We start from the raw sequence: 17,825 nt of genomic DNA on the forward strand, positions 1-17,825 counted from the left end.
GCTGCTGTGCTGGGCCATGGCAAAGCACGATGCCTGATGGGAGCCAGGCTGGGATCCCTGCGCCTCCCTGGGGGTCCAGAGCTACTCTAGCCCTGGAGCAGGCCCTCCCGTGGTGGGGGGCACAGGGCCGTGCACCAAGCTAGATGGGGGCAGAGCGTGGGGACAGCTCGTGCGGCTGCCGGGCTCCCTGGCCCCGGCCCGCCCCGCAGTGTCAGGGCAGGGGCGGGCGGAAGGTTCCGGCAGCAGGGGCGGTTGGTGGCGGATGTCCCTGACCCGGGGGGTTCCGGGGCAGTTGCAGCAGCCAGCTGGGGGCCTCCGCTCTGAGGGGAGCTTGGTGCCGAGACGGCTCAGAGCGTCCACTCGGTGATTTGGGAGGCGCTGGGGTTCCTGCGGCCACAGGGCCCGGGGAAGTGGGACGGGGGTTCGATGAAGGAGCTGGGGGGGGAATAGAGTCCTGGCAGAGCTATAGTGGCTGTGGAGCTGGGGCTGGGCTTGGGGGGGGGGGGGGGGGAGTTGCAAGCTGCAGTTTAAGGGGGGGTGTTTCTGGTCCTGCATGCGATCAGTCCCACCTGCCAGCCCAGTCAGTCTGCAAAGAGCCAGCCTAGGACACACGGGGGTGAGGCCCCCTGGCCTTGGGGGCAGCCGGCTTTGTCTCTGTCGCTCTGGGACACACCCCAGTGTCACGAGAGGGTTTCTGTCTTTGTCTAACTCTGGGCATGCGCTGTGAGCTCACAGGATGGGAGAGCGGCTATGGAGCTGGGAGAGCTGTGGGGCTGGACAGAGCTCGGGGGAGAAATATGGACCTGGATGTTGTGAAGCTGATGGGCAGGATATAGGCCTGGGCCCAGGGGCCATACAGGCTGCCAGACAGTCCCGGGCCTGAAGGCGATTGGCGGCTGAGGGAGGGGCCAAGGTGGGACTGTGAGAGTGGGTCATGGGGGGGGGGAATATGGGGCTGCGAGAAGGGGCTGGAGCTAGGGACATGGGGTCTGAGGGGAAAATGGGATGGTGGAGGCTATGTTAAGAATTGCCCCCTTCCTTTCCCTGAGAACATGAGGGACCTGTTGTTGCCTCTGTCCGGCAGGCAGCACCTCTCCCTGGGGTGGGGGTGAGGGCAGTTTTCCTGCCTCCTGTCCCCTCCCAACAGCTGGAGCCGTGAGGGGGCAGAGGCTGCGCAACCCATCGATATAAATCTCACCCCAATCTTTATGGGGGCAAGACCCAAAAGGAGGGAGGTGAAAACAACAGAAGAGGAGGCTCTAAAGGCCGGGCACCGAGCACTCCGCTCACCCTCGAAGGCGGCCTCTCCCTTTGGGGCTCTCGGTGTGGGTGCCAGCACTTCCGCACACCAGCCCACGGGGCAGCCAAACGCAGGGAGCATTTCAGTCTAAAACTTCAGCCCCATGGCTCAGCCTTTGCAGCTAAAGACTGGCAGCAAGGAGAGCGAGAGCATGGGCGCCTGTGCAGGTGGGGCTAATTAGTCACTAATTACCTTGTCCTTTCCCTCTCCCATTGCAGGAAGCACAGCTAGCCCTGAGTGCGGGAGCGACTAGGAGAAAACCAGCCTTGACCCCCGTGTGCTCGGCGTTACCCCTTTAAGTAGGACCCGTCTGAGCACCGACGGGCAGGATGGCCACAGTGTCGGACAAGAGGGTGGAGTTCCTGGAGAACTACTCCACGCTCGCCCTCCGGTTCAAGCCAGACAAATGGGCCAAGTTCATAGGCAGCGAGGAGGTCAACGCCCTGCTCATGGAGTTCTTTGAGAAGCAGGACGTGCTGGCGCTGGTGCTAACCCTGAACCCCGCTGGGCAGCTAACGCCCTGCCTGGAGTTCCCTCCCGCGCTCAAGAGCAAAGCGGTTTACTTTGTGAAGAGGAAGAGGGAAAACATCACCAAGGAAAACTTCCAGATCGGGCTCCTGGTGGGTGATATCAGCCCCTCCCCGGTGGATCAGCTAATGGCAGTGGTGGAGGAGGTGGGTGTCCTGGAGGCAAACGCTCCTGCCCCCCTCCGCTCCGCACTTGGGAGTAGGCAAAGGGCTGGTTTCAGAGTACCCAGTGCTGAGGCCATGGGGGCAGAGCAAACCCGCTTGGCCCAAGGCTGGCTCCTAGAGTGTATCATTTCCACGCCAGCATCACATTCCATGCTGAGTGAATGAGCCGGAGTCCAAGGGACCTTCAGGAAGACTGTGGCTCTGAAGTTGCTGAGGTGCTTGCCCCTGACTCCCTTGTCTGTTTGCCATCTCTGCTCCCCATGGGCCTCCAGCACTGGGTACTCTGAAACCCCATTTCCCTGCTAGGCTGCTTCCAAACCTTCCCCAGCAACACCGAACTCCCCCTCAGCAGCTCCCTTGCTGCCTCCTGCTGCTCCCTCTCCAGAGCCAGGCCCTGCACATGACACATGCCCTGAGCTGAATGCTGTTTCCTTCACAAGGGCCAAGCCCTGGACGACTGCTTCTTTTGACTGGGTTTCCTCCTCTTTACATCTTGTAAGATACTGTGTTTTTTTTCCTGCCTTAATGTGAACTGCCTGGGTCCCTGGCTGCACAAGGCAATAGCCGAGTGGTGCATCGGGGGGAGGGCTACCTGGGTCCCTGGCTGCACGAGGAATAAAAAACCTCAAACCTTATTGCACATTCATGAAACACATTTTTAATAACTTCTGGCTTGTAATTTCCCCCCCCAATTCTCCCAATGTCAGTGGCTCTGTGAGGGGAGACACATATCTCAGCTTAGTAGTTCTGGTGTTATTTATGTTGAAAAAATCTATTTCTTTAAAATATTGTGGAGTGTGTAATTTCCCCCCTCACTGAGATAACTGGGAATTGTCTGGATTTTTTTCAAACTACTAAATATTCACATTTACAGTATTGTCAACCCCAAGTGTTCAAAAATCATGTCAGGCCCCCCAAATTCACGAGACATTACAAAATATGGCAGGAGCATTTTCTTTTCTCTCTGAGCTATCAGGGTCTTACTCCTGTCACCTTTTCAAACTTTTCTCTGCAACCACGAGGACTAGAAATAATGTTTTAACTGAAAACTGAGAGTCTCATGGAATCACCTGACTCCAGGAGCTAGGGCTTTAAGGAAAATGCCACACATTGCAAGGCTCTTGATACATTTGCCAGAGTTGGAAAGTGCAGCACCAAGCAGGGCACAAGCCATTCTTCTCAGCTGTGGCTTTGCTATATCACTTGGTAGTGATGTCACCTCTGCAAACAAGAGGATGATTTCTCAGCACGGTTTTGTCTTCGGCCTCTGTCCCCCATAAAATACACACAGAGAACTAACAGAACTAAGGAAGTGTTTTCTTCTAGGTTGTTTATTCCTTTTTCATGAACCAGGAGAACATGAGTGGGTGGCCTAAAGTGGTGTCTGATGATGTTGTAAAACAAGGCCACAGACTGAAAAATGAAATGTTTGTGATGGGAGGAAAGATCAAAGGGAAGACGCTGCTCCCTCTCCCAGAGCACCTGGAGAACCTGGACAGTTCCACCGATTCCCTAGACAGGTGAGTGCTCCAGGAAATTCACTCTTAGTTGTATTTTTCCTGAATCCCTAGGGACCAGGGACCTGCTCTGTTGCAGAGGCTGTGCTCTCACCTGGTACCAGCTGTGTCTCACATGCATCAAACTGTGAAGTACCATTGGGAAGGGAAATCGGGAGTCAAAGGAATGGGTCTAACAGGGCTCTGGTGATGTGACCACCCCTAACCCATAGGCTCTGTGGAAGCGTGTGGGACACTCTGGGTTTTCATTAGGGAAGGTGTTTAGGATTAAAGCTGAAAATAAGGCTGCAGTTGCTCTGGCACCTAGTGGAAGTAAATGAGGGCAAGATTAGGAAAGAGTGGGGCCCCCACGTACACAGCATGAACTCCTGGAGCTGGTTTTTGATGCAGTCTCACCGAGTGACTGATGCTGCCTTTCAGACTCCCTGCGGCAATGGACAGCTCCTTATTACATGCCATTGAGACGATAATCATAGACTGGTCTCATCAGATAAGAGACGTACTGAGTAAAGATTCTGCCCAGCCCCTGCTGGACGGATCGAACCCACTGCCAAAGGTGGAATTTGAATTCTGGAGCTCCAGGCTGGTCAATCTACAATGCATTCATGAGCAGGTACCGTGTCTCCTGGCCATTTCTGGGCTGATAACGTTTCTCTCAAATACGCTGTTGTGCGCTCTTGGAATGCTGACGTGTTGATACTTTTTGATGTCTAGCTGCTTGCACCGAAAGTGAATAAAATAGCAGAGATTTTGAAGAAGGCGAAGAGTTGCTACTGGCCCGCTCTGAAGAATGTTTTCAAGGAAGTCAGTGCAGGTATAAACCCCAGATAAAAATTTAAAAAAAGGTATATCTCCATATATTATATCTCATAGAGCTGGAAGGGACCCTGAAAGGTCATTGAGTCCAGCTCCTTGCCTTCACTAGCAGGACCAAGTACTGATTTTGCCCCAGATCCCTAAGTGGCCTCCTCAAGGACTGAGCTCTTAACCCTGGGTTTAGCAGGCCAATGCTCAAACCACTGAGCTATCCCTCCCCCCTTTATTCACATAAAGGGATGGTTTCATTTTAGATTATATTTAATTGTATCTTCTGACTTCACCTACCCTGCAGTTTTCATTTGATGCAGGAGTGAAGGAAGCCAATGATATTAATCTATACTTGCAACCGCTTAAGGTTTTGTTGGAGGAAATGGAACAAACAGAATACCCTCAGGTATGTTGTTTGCAGAGAACTAGTACCCAGTTCTAAACCACCCAAGCTGCAAATTCCATGCAAGGATGTATGAAGCAGTTTCCAGACGTTTCCATTCATGGGTTTTCTGTGTGTCAGTTTAGTCTTGTCGTCAGAATATTGCCATGTTCGACATTCTGAAATTCCGTTAAGTTTTATGATTTTCAGATTTCGTTATTGAAAGGTCAGGAAGTTCCAAGTGAAACTAACTTGCTTTACTGATGGGCCCATTGTTGCTTTTAAATGGATTCAAAGTAATGTCCTTTCTTCACAGCTGTCTCCCTACATTGACAGTGTCATGTACACTGTCTGCTTAATATGGGCTAACTCGGAACACTATAACACGCCGTCCCGGATCATTGTCATCTTACAGGAGATCTGCAACCTCTTAATTGAAATGGTACTGTCCTAGGGAAGGGTGCAATAGCATTGCAGTGTGGGTCTGCCTTCCAGGGTAAAGTCCATGTGCAAGTGGGTTGCTGCATTCCCTTTTCCAGAGTGCCTGGGGCGGTGGAGGGACAATTGCTCTGGGCTGCTGCTGTTCTGATTTAAATCCCCCTCCTCTGTTCCATAGCAGCACCCACAGTGGCACTCTTCCCTCAGACTTTTTGGGATAGAGTCAAGCCCAGAAGTGACCTGTGCTTCAGGCTGAGGCACTCAGGAATGCTAGAAATTGCCCCTGCTGGAAAAACGCTAGCAGGGAAGGTGAGGTGAGGGTCTGGGCCAGCTGGAAGGAGGGAGAAGACAGTCAGACAGTCAGTGTCCTGTTGCTGGGTGACCATTTATAGAGGCAGTTTCTCTTCTTTCTTAAAGGGCCAGGAGCCAAACTCACTGTTGCCCAATAGGGCAAAGGGGCTTAGCGGGTTGTACAGCCCCCTGATGAATCGCATCCACACAGAGGCCTTTGTGCCACCATGGCAGAAGCCCCTGGTTCATTCTGGCATGGGCCAGGTGAAGAACAGAGGCAGCAGAGAGGGGAGAGGAGGTGCTGTAGCCAGGACAATCCTACAGCCTCCCTGGCAATTCCCTGATGCTGCCAGCTCAGGGGGTGAGTTAGGGCTGCCAAAGTTTGTGCTAGAGGCTGCCCCCGAGTAGGGGAGGCCCAGGGTGCGCCACTCACTCCCTGTGCCAGCTCTTGCCCTGGCGCAGGGATGAATTGGGCTTGACAGTGGTGTGTTGCGATTGCTGGTTTGCATAAGTGATCCGATTGGGGGAACTCCTTGCCTACAGAAGAAACAAAGCATGTGACCTTCTAGTTGGAACTGCTCTTAAAGTCCTGTTACTGCATTTTACTTTGTTTAGACCCGAACCTTCCTGAGCCCCGAGGAAGTGATGAAAGGCCTGCAAGGAGAAATAGAAGAGATCTTGGGAGGGATCAAACTAGGCCCTTCAATTATAGAGAGACTTTACCAAACCTACCACAGGTGCTGCTCGGAGCTGATGCCCACGTTCTTTAAGGTATGTTTCTGCTGACTGCCTTTGGGATCAGCTGGGCACAGGGGCATGGAGAAAGCACTCAGCCGAAAGCTCCACATCCCCATCTCGCTAACCCTATCCCATAGCGATGCTGGGCTCGTATTACGCTGACAAATCTTTCTCTGGTTTCAGGACAAGGAGGCCAGGCTATGGGAGTTCCCTTCATCTCTTGTGTTTACCAGAATGAATTCATTTTTGCACAGACTGAAGACTATCGAGGTGCCTATGAAATATTTTGTGTCTGGTAGTTCAACTGGTGCTTGTTCTGATTGGGAAGCCTTTCTGTGTGCTCCATGTTTCCGATAGTGCTCACAAAATGGCAGGAGCCTGCCAAACCACCCAGAAGCTACAAGCCCTGCCCTGAGGTGCTCCCAGTCTAAAGACAGATGAATTGGCCGTCAGGCAGAGGGCAGGAGAAAGGGTACAACCAAATACACCTACAGTGTGTAAACTGGTCCCAGATGCCAAATCCTTACACCAGTTGTCACCATGGCAGCAGTGGGTCTCCAGGAGGAATGTGACAGGGAAAGAGGAGAGGTCTTCTGGGTGAACTTGAGGTGCTTCTTGCACAGTGGTCACCAGAGAAGCAGGCCTTTGTGTGGGTGGAGGAGCTGCAGCAGAATAGGGCACAAGGCATTACAGGCTCATGAAAGCTTCTGCAGCTGATGCATCCTTTGGTTTGGTCCTTTTGTCATCAGCACCCTCGTGCCGTCCTCCTCAATGAGTGCTGCTTGTCAGTCACCCACTGTGTCACACACATAGGGACCGGTACTTGAAGAAGAAAGAGAGGTTATGTATCTGTGCAATAACCAGAGTTCTTCGAGATGCGTGGTCCCTATCTGTATTCCACTACCCATCCTCCTTCCCTCTGCTTCGGACCCTTACAATTCATGGGAGAGAAGGCACAGGAGATGTGGCTGGGCTGTGCCACTCCTTGGTTTGGAGCATGAGGAGAGGAAGGGTGCAGGTGCAGACCAATGTCTTCTGGTCTCGGGCGCGTGGCGCACATACGCCCCCCACAGTGGAATACAGATGGGGAGAACTCCAGTTACTGTACAAGATAAGAAACCTCTCATTCATCACTCAGGCCCTGAGTCACTAAGGCACTTAAGCGTGTGCCGAAATGTAAGTACGTAACTAGTCCCATTAAGCTAGATGTGTGCTTAAGTACCTGGCTGAATCAGGGCTTTCTGTTTTCCCTTCTGCAAAGGTGAGGAGATAATCCTTTGAAGTCCTCTGATGAAAGACATTAAGTGCAACATAGAACTTGGATTATTATTAGTTAGTTAGTTAGCACCTGCATTTTTCTTCTTGATCACCAGGTCCCTATTCTCTTTCACTAGAACCCTGGCATGTAGGTAACAGCATTTCGATATGAAGATGTATTGAGTGTGGTGATTGTTTCTGTTCATTAGGAGTTGTACGTAACAGCTATTGAATTTCTGAAGCTGGAGAAAATTGAGTTGGGAGGAGTGAGAGGAAACATCCTTGGGAGCATGGTATTTCAGATTTATGAGGAAGTCTCTGAACTCATTAAGGTTTTTGCTGATTGCAGATATGATCCCTTAGATCCTGCAGAAAAGGTGAGTAAATGTTAGTATGAAAAATGTGTTCATTTGTTAGATGAATAAATTACTTGCTTTGAACAAGGCAGAGGACCTGCATATTAGAACAGTCACCATAGCAACAAATGTACTTACTTTAGGGGAAAAAACTCTGGTCTTAGCACTCATCCATAAAATCAGTTCATTTAAATTGAATGGTTCTCTATATAAAATACCTAAGCATGGCTTAATCCTATTATTTAAATCCTTTGTTCTTTTTATTGACAGGAATTTGATGAAGATTTTGCAGAGTTCCAGACCAAAATTCAGGATTTGGATAGAAGATTGGCAACCATTTTTTCTCAGGGATTTAATGACTGTAATAGTATTGAATCTGCTGTCAAGGTATAAATGTGCATGTATGGTTGGTGAGCCTCTTTTCTAGCAAGAGTGTTAGCACATGCCGTAATTAGGGTGAATTTGCTTTGGGGTCTGATACCAAATCTATGAACACTCTTGTCAGTGAAGAAGTTTCTGTATTTATATACACATTAAAATAACGATTGAAGGTCAAGACTTTAGAGATCTTGGGGGCCCAACTTGAGATACTTCAAAGGGGGCTGATTTTCCTTAGAGGAGGCAGAGTCTGTAGGGGTGAGTGCAGGTCAGACAGAGGAAGCTGGGGGCAGGGGGGGGGGCGCGGGGAGGGTCACAGAGGAAGATGTTAACTTGGAATGTAAATATTAGAGCTGGTCAAAACATTTTCAGTGGAGCCGTTTTCCATCAGAAAATGCAGTTTTGTCAAAAAAAATTTTTTGCAGGAACTTGTCAATTTTGATGACATTTTCAATAGGAAAAAGCCTATATGAATTAATTGTTTAAACTTTTTCATTTCATTTCAACAATGCTGAAGTGTTTTTTGACATTTTCATTTAGACTTTTCTATGATTTTAAAATGTTGACTATAAACTACAATATTAATTATATACATATTACATTTAACATTTTAATATCATAGAAAAGTCTAAATGAAATGAAACCATCAAATGTTTTGATGGTTGTGAATAAGAACGTTTTGAAGTTTTTATGTGGAAAAATGTCTAAATTTTTTTTTTGTCAAAATTTGGAAATTTCCTATGGCATGGAAATTCCGATTTCCTGCTCTAGTATCTATCCAGTCTCCTGCACATGGACCAGATGGAGAGATGAGGCCATTTAACTGAAGTGGTTTGTGGAAGGGCCCTGTGGAAGAGGTGAATCTTTAGGTGATCCAGTATTTATAAAGTAGATGAAAGGCATTATATACATCTAGAGTGGTTTTAGCCTAATTTAACTAATGCCTCTTGGAAGAATCAGCAGCATTCTCAATAGCCTATGTCAGCAGATACGTTGATGTATAAACAGTTTACCAATTTCTTTGTTCTTTAGCAAATACACATGTTTGGATCGCTATTGGACCGACCTCTGATAAAGGCAGAAGTGTCCCCTCACTACTCCACCCTTTTGGAAATGTTTAATGTTGAATTGGACAATGCAAAGATAATGTATGATGCCCAGATAGCAGCCACAAAATCAGGAGGCGTGCCACCTATCAGCAAAAATATGCCTCCTGTTGCTGGGCAGCTGAAGTGGGCTCTGGAGCTCCAAGAAAGACTAGAGACTCCAATGAAGGAGTTGCAAGCCATTGATCACCCGTAAGTACGTTTTGTTGGTGTTTTGCACTTTAGGATATGCTGTTATCCAGTGAATGTACAACGGAGCAGCAATGATCATTTACAGAGGACAAAGCACATATCCACTTAGACCACCAAGGTTCTGTTTGGCATTGTGATTAAATCCCCAGCTCTATCAGTGTATCTGTTTCGTCAATTGCAACTTTTCCTTTGGTTACAGTGTTATGGTCAGTGCTGAAGCTAAACTGGTGTCTGAGAAGTATAAGGAGATGATACGTTTGCTGCAGAATTACCGAGAGAAGACCTATGAAGAGTGGATAAGTAGAGTAGATGCAGACTGCCAATTTAACCTCGAACAGCCGCTGATACGGAGAGATCCAGACGCTACTCTCATCAGCGTGAACTTCAGCAAGGAGGTGGGTGGCAACATGCTTGTACACAAAGCTGTCTTGTTGAAATCAGTCTGGGCAGAAATGAAATGTTTGTAGCTGATACTGTATGAGCCCTGTTCTGTTAGTGTCTGTTTTATTTTGACTACTACTGCTGAGACAAACCCCTTCCAGTAACCTTGCTGCATTTGTGTACTGGTTTGGACTGGCACCTCAGTGAATAGCAGTGATAAACCATTTGGACTCATATCTGATTTTCTTGAGAGATTTTCAATATGGGATGATGCTGAAGCTTTTCCTTTTATGAATAGGTAATTATTTCTAATTATTGTATTTCGTAGCTAGTTGCTGTTCTACGTGAAGTCAAGTATTTGAATTTTCAGAAGCAAAAAGATATTCCAGATAGTGCTGGCAAACTCTTTTCTCAAAATGAAACTTTCCGGAAGTTTGTGGGCAATCTGGATCTCATTGTCGGTTGGTACAATAAGGCAAGTTTGAAAAAGGGGGAGGCAATGTGGAAGGATAACAGGATCAGCGTGTTTCTGTCTCTTTGCCTTGTTTAGAAGAGTTAGATTCAAGTTTGTACAAAACTGGGTAACACTTTAAAATTGTGCTCCGACTATTATAAAATGGGTTATAAAAATTCCAGGTGGTTTGAATTAAACCGGTCAAACTGTCATGTGTAACTAGCCCTACTTCATGGCTTAGGCAGCTCTCTCCTGTAGTGCTATCTTAGGGTTGCAGATTGTTGCACATCACTGTCATATTTAAGAGCATGTTACTTGTTGGGACCTCTCCCATGTCACCTATGCTGTTCCACCCTTCCAGCCTGTCTGTGTGGAATGTGAGGCCTCCATTTCTCTCTCTGAAACCAGCTAAGATGGTTCAAAAATGAGTGTGTTCAGAAAAGGCTGCTTTTCCGCAGTTACGGCAGCCGCTCACCCTTTGTCCCACAGAACTACTTTTGGATCCTAAGCCAGTGATGCTTTTGTTTTCCAGATCAAGACAACCATCCTGTCAGTAGAGCTTCCACTGGTGAAGCAAGAGTTAGAAGAGAATGATGTCAAGCTGCAGAAAGCCGAAACCACCTTGTTTTGGAGCAATGAAGGTACAAAGTCAGTCACTTCATCATTACCTGTTTCCAGTTGACAAAATGTTTCTGTGTGTGTTCTGGGGAGAATCCCCTGCTTCATGACATTAGAGCCATGTGTTCTCATTTATTTCCTTGGCCCAAAGGACCCGGGTTGGGCTGACATGTTCTCGGGTCCTAGAAGGGCTTTGATGTTGCTGGCATGGGGGGGTCTTCAAGCGCCAGTCACTGACAGTGGTGCAGAGTGGTTCTGTCTGCCCCCCAGGCCGAGCACACACTGCTCCCAGCCCAGGGAGTGAAGGCTGACGCAGCTGCTCATTTGCTGGGCCAGCCGTGTTTCTCTGTGCTGATTTGCAGATGTCATTTTTGAAGCATTTACCCTAATTCCTCCAAAGTGAGTCCTTTAAGAGGTCTCCACTCCCAAGGTCTGTACCCTGTGTGGGTGATTGCAGTCTTTGAGCACCTGCCACTGGCACATAGAGCTCACATGCCATTGCTAAGTAGACTAGCAACTCCTGCCTCCTTCCTCATGACTGACACTAAACTACTCGGAGTCCTAGCTTATTCCTCCGAGGCAATTGGAGTATATGGAAGCCCTGCCAGTTCCCACTCATTATGAAAAGCCTTTCTACCTCCTGCATGGATCAAGAATATACTGGGATTATCTCTAAGAAAGGGCTAATGATGGGAGGCAGTAGGGGTGTTAGACCCACTGAGCAGAGGCTGGGGGGTGCTGACATTCTGTTGTGTGGCAGCCAAAGCCTTCAGTTGGGGAAGCCTCCCGTGCCACATGCATAAAGCAGAGCATGAATCCACTGTCAGATTTACCATCCGAGAATACAAATTACAGGTAAATTTCTTTTGTATCTCTCCTCAACAATCTGATGATCAGAGCCATCAGGCAAGCAGTTACTTTGATGACTGGAGACCTTATCTGTCTACTAGCTAGAAATGCATTTTTCTCTCAGGTGTTATGGAATATATTCAGGAGATGAGAAATGTCTTGCATGATTTAGAGGCAAGAATCCAGAAAACTAAGTTAAATGTGGAGAATATCAGCCAGCTTATGCAGGTGGGTGAAAGATTTTTCCAGGCATTTTTGAAAATAATATTCTTGGTATATATTAAATCTCTCTCCTCTGCAGGCATAGTATTTCCCAAGGGTAGTAAAAGTGCATCTTTTAGGTCTTTTTTTTTCATACAGGAATGGTCAGCCAGTCCTCTATTTGAAAGGAAAGACAATAAGGAAATGTCTCTCTTAGACTTGGATGGAAAAGCTAATACCATAAACAAACGCTATGCAGCAATTAAAGATGCTGGACAAAAGATTCAGACTATGCTTATGGTAAGAAACTAGGAAAGATAAACTCAATCGAGTTGGAACTGTTTTAACAACAGTTAGGGGGAGGGCTAGCTCAGTGGTTTGAGCATTGGCCTGCTAAACCCAGGGTTGAGAGTTCAATCCTTGAGGGGGCCACTTGGGGATCTGGGGCAAAATCAGTACTTGGTCCTGCTAGTGAAGGCAGGGGGCTGGACTCGATGACCTTTCAAGGTCCCTTCCAGTTCTAGGAGATGGGATACCTCCATTAATTTCTTTCTAACAATAGTTAATTATATCTAGCACTTATGTGCTGTAGCACTTTTAAACTTCTAACCACTTCCACATACAGTACTAATGTTTTCCATGTATGGGTGTAAATGGTGGACTCAAACTATCTGGGGCACAACCTTGAAGTCTTTACTCTGGCAAAACTCCCACAGAAGTCAATGGGCATTATAGCTCAGTAAGGACTTCATGCATGAGTCTGTAGTGCTTTGTTAAAGACCTTTGGCTGGATTCATGTATTGTTTTTTTTTTTCTCATGTTCCTACTGTACAACTGAGATTAAAAATAAAAGTCTATACGACTGCTGTCTGGGGGGAATTTTTGATGCTTTTTGGCATGCCCTGGGGACAGTTTCTTTTCAGAGGACGTTACATAAAAGTTGTTTCTTTCCCTTACATTCAAATGGAATTGTAGAGAAGCAACAACATAGACATTTGGTACCAGAAAACTAGACTTTTGACTTAATCAATGTTAACTCCCGTTTTTCATTGAAAGAAGGTAGGACATTTGCCTGACCATTTATCAAACAAAAAGTTAATATAGCTTGTTTCTTTTTGCAGGAGAATGCAGACTTATTTAAGGCTGATAAGACATCCAAAACATGGCAAGACTATGTGGAATATGTGGATGACATGGTTTTGGATGGATTCTTCCGGTTTATTCGCAAATCTTTACAGTTTCTGCTCACCAACATGGCAGCTGATGTATGTTATCCAGCTTCCTCGTCCCTTTTATGAAATGTCAGTGTTTGCACATATATAATGCTTGTGCCACTATTATTTATGAATTATTTAAGGAAACCACAGTTTTTCTGATTTCTTAGAACATCTCTTGAAGTTACATTGCATGCACTGAATTTATTGTCTCAGTACATCCTATAAAGGTCTGTCCACAGGACAGCTGCAGCCATGCTTTTGTCCTAGTTAGTGGCCTGGTTATTGTAATCCGTTACAAACAACATGGTTCCGTGTGTGACCTGCCCTCACCCTCTCACCTCTCATTTGCCATTGCAGCCATTTGAGCACATGCACACCAGTCCCTCTGTGGATGTGCAAGTGAATCCTGGGACAGTTGAGACCACTGTCCCATAGTGCTTCAGCAGCTGCTGAGCAGAGGACTGTGGGTCTTTGAAATTGCTAACTATAATAAAGAAGGGAGCAAGAGAGGAGAGCTTGGGAGCAGAGGTGGGGAGTTCAGATTAGCCCTGGTGTGGAGTGTGTGTGTGTGTGTGTGTGTGCGGGGTGTCCAGGAGCAAATGGTGTTGCTCTGGCAGAGGGAGATGAGACTGAAGAGAGAAGACAGGATGAGGGTGGTGAATCGTTACTTGTGACCACACAAGTGCGCCCACTGACAAAGAGCAGAAGGTCAAGGACAGAGCCCTAGAAGCGATGCCTTCAGAGAGAGAGGGAGGAGAAGTGCCCCCAGCTGAGACAGTGGAGGAGTCCCCAGTTCCATCTGCAGCCCTGTGCTATCTCTTCTATTCTGAGTTTCTCCTCTGCTCTGCAATCATTAATCAGCCTCTCCTCCTCTGCGTTGCCCCTTCTGTCTAGTCCCAGATGCATCATTGTGTAACCCCGCTGCTTAACATGGCCAAATGAGCTCCTGTGTTTTCTTCTACACACTTTCTACCCTTCCCTCTTTCCCCATTGGGCTCTCACCATGTTCCCCTCCCTGTCATAGGCCATAACATCAGTGTCCTCTTTGACACGTCTCTCCTCTTCACCCACACATCCAGGCTGCCACTGAATTGCTCAGATACTGTGGTAACGAGCGTAGTCCAAGAACCTGTATAGAATGGTATAGAAAAGAAATCTGGCCCTGATAATTAAAATGCTCCATGCCATTAATTTCTGCCTCAAGTTCAACTGCAGTAGCCCCCCTTGTAGAGAGGATAATGATAAGGAGCAGTCAACAATGTAGGGGAGCACAGAGTCCCAGACCTCTGGGGAAGAGAGAGGTGCTAAGGGGGGAGCAGAGAGGCCATGCCTGAGCGTGGAGAAGAGGCGACTGGCAGAGTCAGTGGAGTGCTGGGGCAGAAGCCAGGGAAAGGGGGTCAGACAGAGGGTTAGCAATGAGGCAGTTAATGTAGTGGGCTAAATAGCACATTCCAGATGGGGCTGAGGGCAGGTGTTTGGAAGGCAGACAGTAATGCGCTTTGCACTAATGTATCTCAGGCCAATGTAGCTCCTTTGTTTGAAGTGCACATGGAACTACATAATGATGAATTAAGATACCGTCCATCGCTGGAAGTGGGAGCAGATAATGGTTTTCTGGAAGTGGTGGAAAATCTAATGAATGATATCTATAACACGGCTAAACTTATACCCCGGCTGGCTAAGGGGAAACTCAGCTACAAGGTTAGTCCTTCTGTGACCTGGACTCTTTCCCTTAGCCATGTTTGTCTGCCACGCACGGAGCTCCTTGCCACGCACCAGCATTTCCTGAGAGCTGAATGACTGACTGGCTTGTTTGGTGATTTTTTCAATGCACTTGTCACTGCCTCTCGGGGAACATGCACATAAGCTTTTAGATTACAAGAAAATGAATCTTTGTAATGGTGCATAGGGAGAAAGCTTGTTTCTAGGGTTTCAAAACTCAAAATATAGGGGGCTTTCAGTATCAATATCCATATCTGTAATTGCAGCCCAAAGTGAATAGGGAGCTAATGCAGTATTTGGAACAAGGATGTAGCATGCTCCTTACGGCCAGCTCTGCTAAGTAAATAGGCCCCTGCATTTTGCACTGTTTGTAGCTTCAGAGTGGTTTTCAAGGCTAGCCCTATATAGAGCACAGTGTGTCCGTGGTAAAGGCTTGGATAACTGTGATGATGTGAATATCAGAGAGACCGTCACAAGTATCACACGCAGCGCAGATGAAAAAGATGCACTTCTGACTGTGAAGCCATGTGCAATTCCAGGTGCAACCTGGGTGTGATGTTGCACTCCATATGCTTTATGAAAATATGCTTGGAACGTGAATATGATGTAACTGGAATATGCTTTATGCAAAAGGTCTCTTGTAAGGTATCATTACAAAGCTTATAATCTACTGAGTGTGTTCATCCTATTTGTATGTATGTATTATTCTTGTATCTAGAACTAGAAATATGAAGTGAACGCTGAGGTCCTATTGTAACGATGCAAAGTGTGGGCCATTAATGGTGGTTTAGAATCTTGATAGCTCCCATTGACTAGGACAATTGGTTGTAGATGGTTTATCTACCTGCAAGCCTTCTTGTGGACCTGTGGGCCAGCCTGTGGGTAATGAAGAATGAGGTCTTACAGTGACATGTGATCATGTCACATGATACTGGAATCCATCTTAAACCTGGTGCTTTTCCATTTAGGAGGGGTGGGGACCCAGAGAGACACAGGATTCCCGCCTTGTGCCAAAGCTATAAAAGGGGGTGGAGCAGGACAAAGAGGCGGCCAGTCATGAGAAATCCCATAGTTACCACCTGAGCTGGAACTAACAAGGATTGTACCAGGGGAAAGGATTGGGCCCAGACTAGGAAGGAGTCTAGTTTGTGAAAGAAGCTTATTGGAACATCTCTGAGGGGGAGATTTACCTGTATTCAGTTTCTTGCGTGTTTTGTTTTATTTTGCTTGGTAACTTACTTTGTTCTGTCTGTTATTACTTGGAACCACTTAAATTCTACTTTTTATACTTAATAAAATCACTTTTGTTTATTAATTAACCCAGAGAAAGTAATTAATACCTGGGGGAGCAAACAACTGTGCATATCTCTCTATCAGTGTTATAGAAGGTGGACAATTTATGAGTTTACCCTGTATAAGCTTTATACAGAGTAAAACAGATTTATTTGGGGTTTAGGCTCCCAGAAAGACTGACTACTGGGTGCTGGGAAAGTCCGTGTTAACTGAGAAGCCCCTGGGCTAAGTGAATCTTGGTTTCTGTGAACTGAAGGGGGTGTGGCCCAACCTCTTGGTCTGTGCTGGAGCCGACTGGTGTGTCTAGCTCAGCAGGACGGGAGCGGAGGGAAGCCTTCTCTGGTGGGAAGTTTGTTCTCCATTGTATCCCAGCACACAGTTCTGAGGGAGTTTCTGTGACCCAACCCATCACACTGGGATCCAGAATGGTCAGTTGAACAAGAGGAGCAGCGGGGTGGTGAGGACCGTAGCATGTAGATGTTGACTCCATGCTGACCTTGGTAGAGAGAAACAGTCTCTCTCTCTCTCTCTTTCTTTCTCTCTCTGAATAAACCAAAATGATGGAAATTAAATGCAGAAACCTAACATGCTTATGGATTAAAACCAGGGCCGGCTCTGGCTTTTTTGCCGCCCAAGGCAAAAAAGCCTCCCGCCACCCCCCGCCCCCCGGCGGGGAGCGTGGCAGGGGAGGGCACCGAGCCCGGCCGCGGCCCCGCTCTCCCCGGCCGGCCGGAGCGCCGGGGGAGAGCGGCAAGCCGGCTGGGGCCCCGCTCTCCCCGAGCGCCGCCCCCCTCCAGGTGCTGCCCCAAGCACATGCTTGGTAGGCTGGTGCCTGGAGCCGGCCCTGATTAAAACACTAATATGTCAAGAAACGCTTAAGTGAAGGTTGTCATAGTAACACTAGATTTCCCATACTGCACATGTGTATCATTTTTGGTGTATGTACACTGTAACTGCATATTAACAGTATGTATGTGCAATGCAGGTGAGATAATGTTACTGAGAAACCTTCACTTTTACATGTATTGCGTTGAGCATTACTGTGTGACCCTAATGTGACATTTAATGTCGTATATTGCATTCGTTTACTTCCTGACCCTGATGAGAAGTGTGTGTCTTTCAGAGTGACCTGGAAGATATGTCAGATCTAACTGAAATAAGAGAGGAGGTGGTTTCTCTAGTTGTCAGTGCCATGAAACAAGCTGAGGAATATGAAGACTCCTTTGAGAAATATTCCTATTTGTGGATGGATGATCACCACGAGTTTATGCAGCGCTTCCTCACGTTTGGTCATGTGTTCACCCCAGAGGAGCTGGAGTCTCATGCAGAGGACTACTTACCACGCATCCCACCCACCCTAGAGCAGTTCCAGCAACAGGTGAGAGAACTCCCAAAGCAAAGGAGCTGTGGCTAGGTGCATGGCAGGTCTATGATACTAGCCTGGTACTATGAGGAGAACAGCAGTGATGCTGGTGCAGGGCCAGCCAGCCCCCTCATAGACCATCCTTCCCATGGCACCCAAGCTCTTTCCATCCTTCTTCAGGGGAGCAGAGGGACCCCTCCCACACACACCATTGAGGGAATCTCTCTATACCAGTGGTCCCCAAACTTTTCAGGGCCACGCCCCCCGTGGAGC

The 17,825-nt window shown here is 47.5% G+C and overlaps 1 protein-coding gene across 1 annotated transcript in view; it reads left to right on the forward strand.

The window, feature by feature from the left end:
• Positions 1-1,629: 1,629 nt before the first annotated feature.
• The window catches only part of DNAH17 (dynein axonemal heavy chain 17), an 83,505-nt gene continuing 67,309 nt past the window's right edge, over positions 1,630-17,825 (forward strand). Inside the window, exons 1-19 of the mRNA XM_065415337.1 lie at positions 1,630-1,974; positions 3,319-3,512; positions 3,930-4,122; positions 4,224-4,323; positions 4,637-4,722; positions 5,015-5,140; positions 6,043-6,198; positions 6,349-6,435; positions 7,632-7,799; positions 8,049-8,165; positions 9,189-9,454; positions 9,654-9,849; positions 10,164-10,310; positions 10,822-10,930; positions 11,881-11,984; positions 12,117-12,257; positions 13,079-13,222; positions 14,693-14,875; positions 17,313-17,567. Coding sequence (XP_065271409.1) covers positions 1,630-1,974; positions 3,319-3,512; positions 3,930-4,122; positions 4,224-4,323; positions 4,637-4,722; positions 5,015-5,140; positions 6,043-6,198; positions 6,349-6,435; positions 7,632-7,799; positions 8,049-8,165; positions 9,189-9,454; positions 9,654-9,849; positions 10,164-10,310; positions 10,822-10,930; positions 11,881-11,984; positions 12,117-12,257; positions 13,079-13,222; positions 14,693-14,875; positions 17,313-17,567 — 3,117 coding nt within the window. The remainder of the gene's footprint in view (positions 1,975-3,318; positions 3,513-3,929; positions 4,123-4,223; positions 4,324-4,636; positions 4,723-5,014; positions 5,141-6,042; positions 6,199-6,348; positions 6,436-7,631; positions 7,800-8,048; positions 8,166-9,188; positions 9,455-9,653; positions 9,850-10,163; positions 10,311-10,821; positions 10,931-11,880; positions 11,985-12,116; positions 12,258-13,078; positions 13,223-14,692; positions 14,876-17,312; positions 17,568-17,825) is intronic.

The sequence above is a fragment of the Emys orbicularis genome, chromosome 13 (assembly GCF_028017835.1).
Source record: "Emys orbicularis isolate rEmyOrb1 chromosome 13, rEmyOrb1.hap1, whole genome shotgun sequence".
Classification (NCBI taxonomy): domain Eukaryota; kingdom Metazoa; phylum Chordata; order Testudines; family Emydidae; genus Emys; species Emys orbicularis.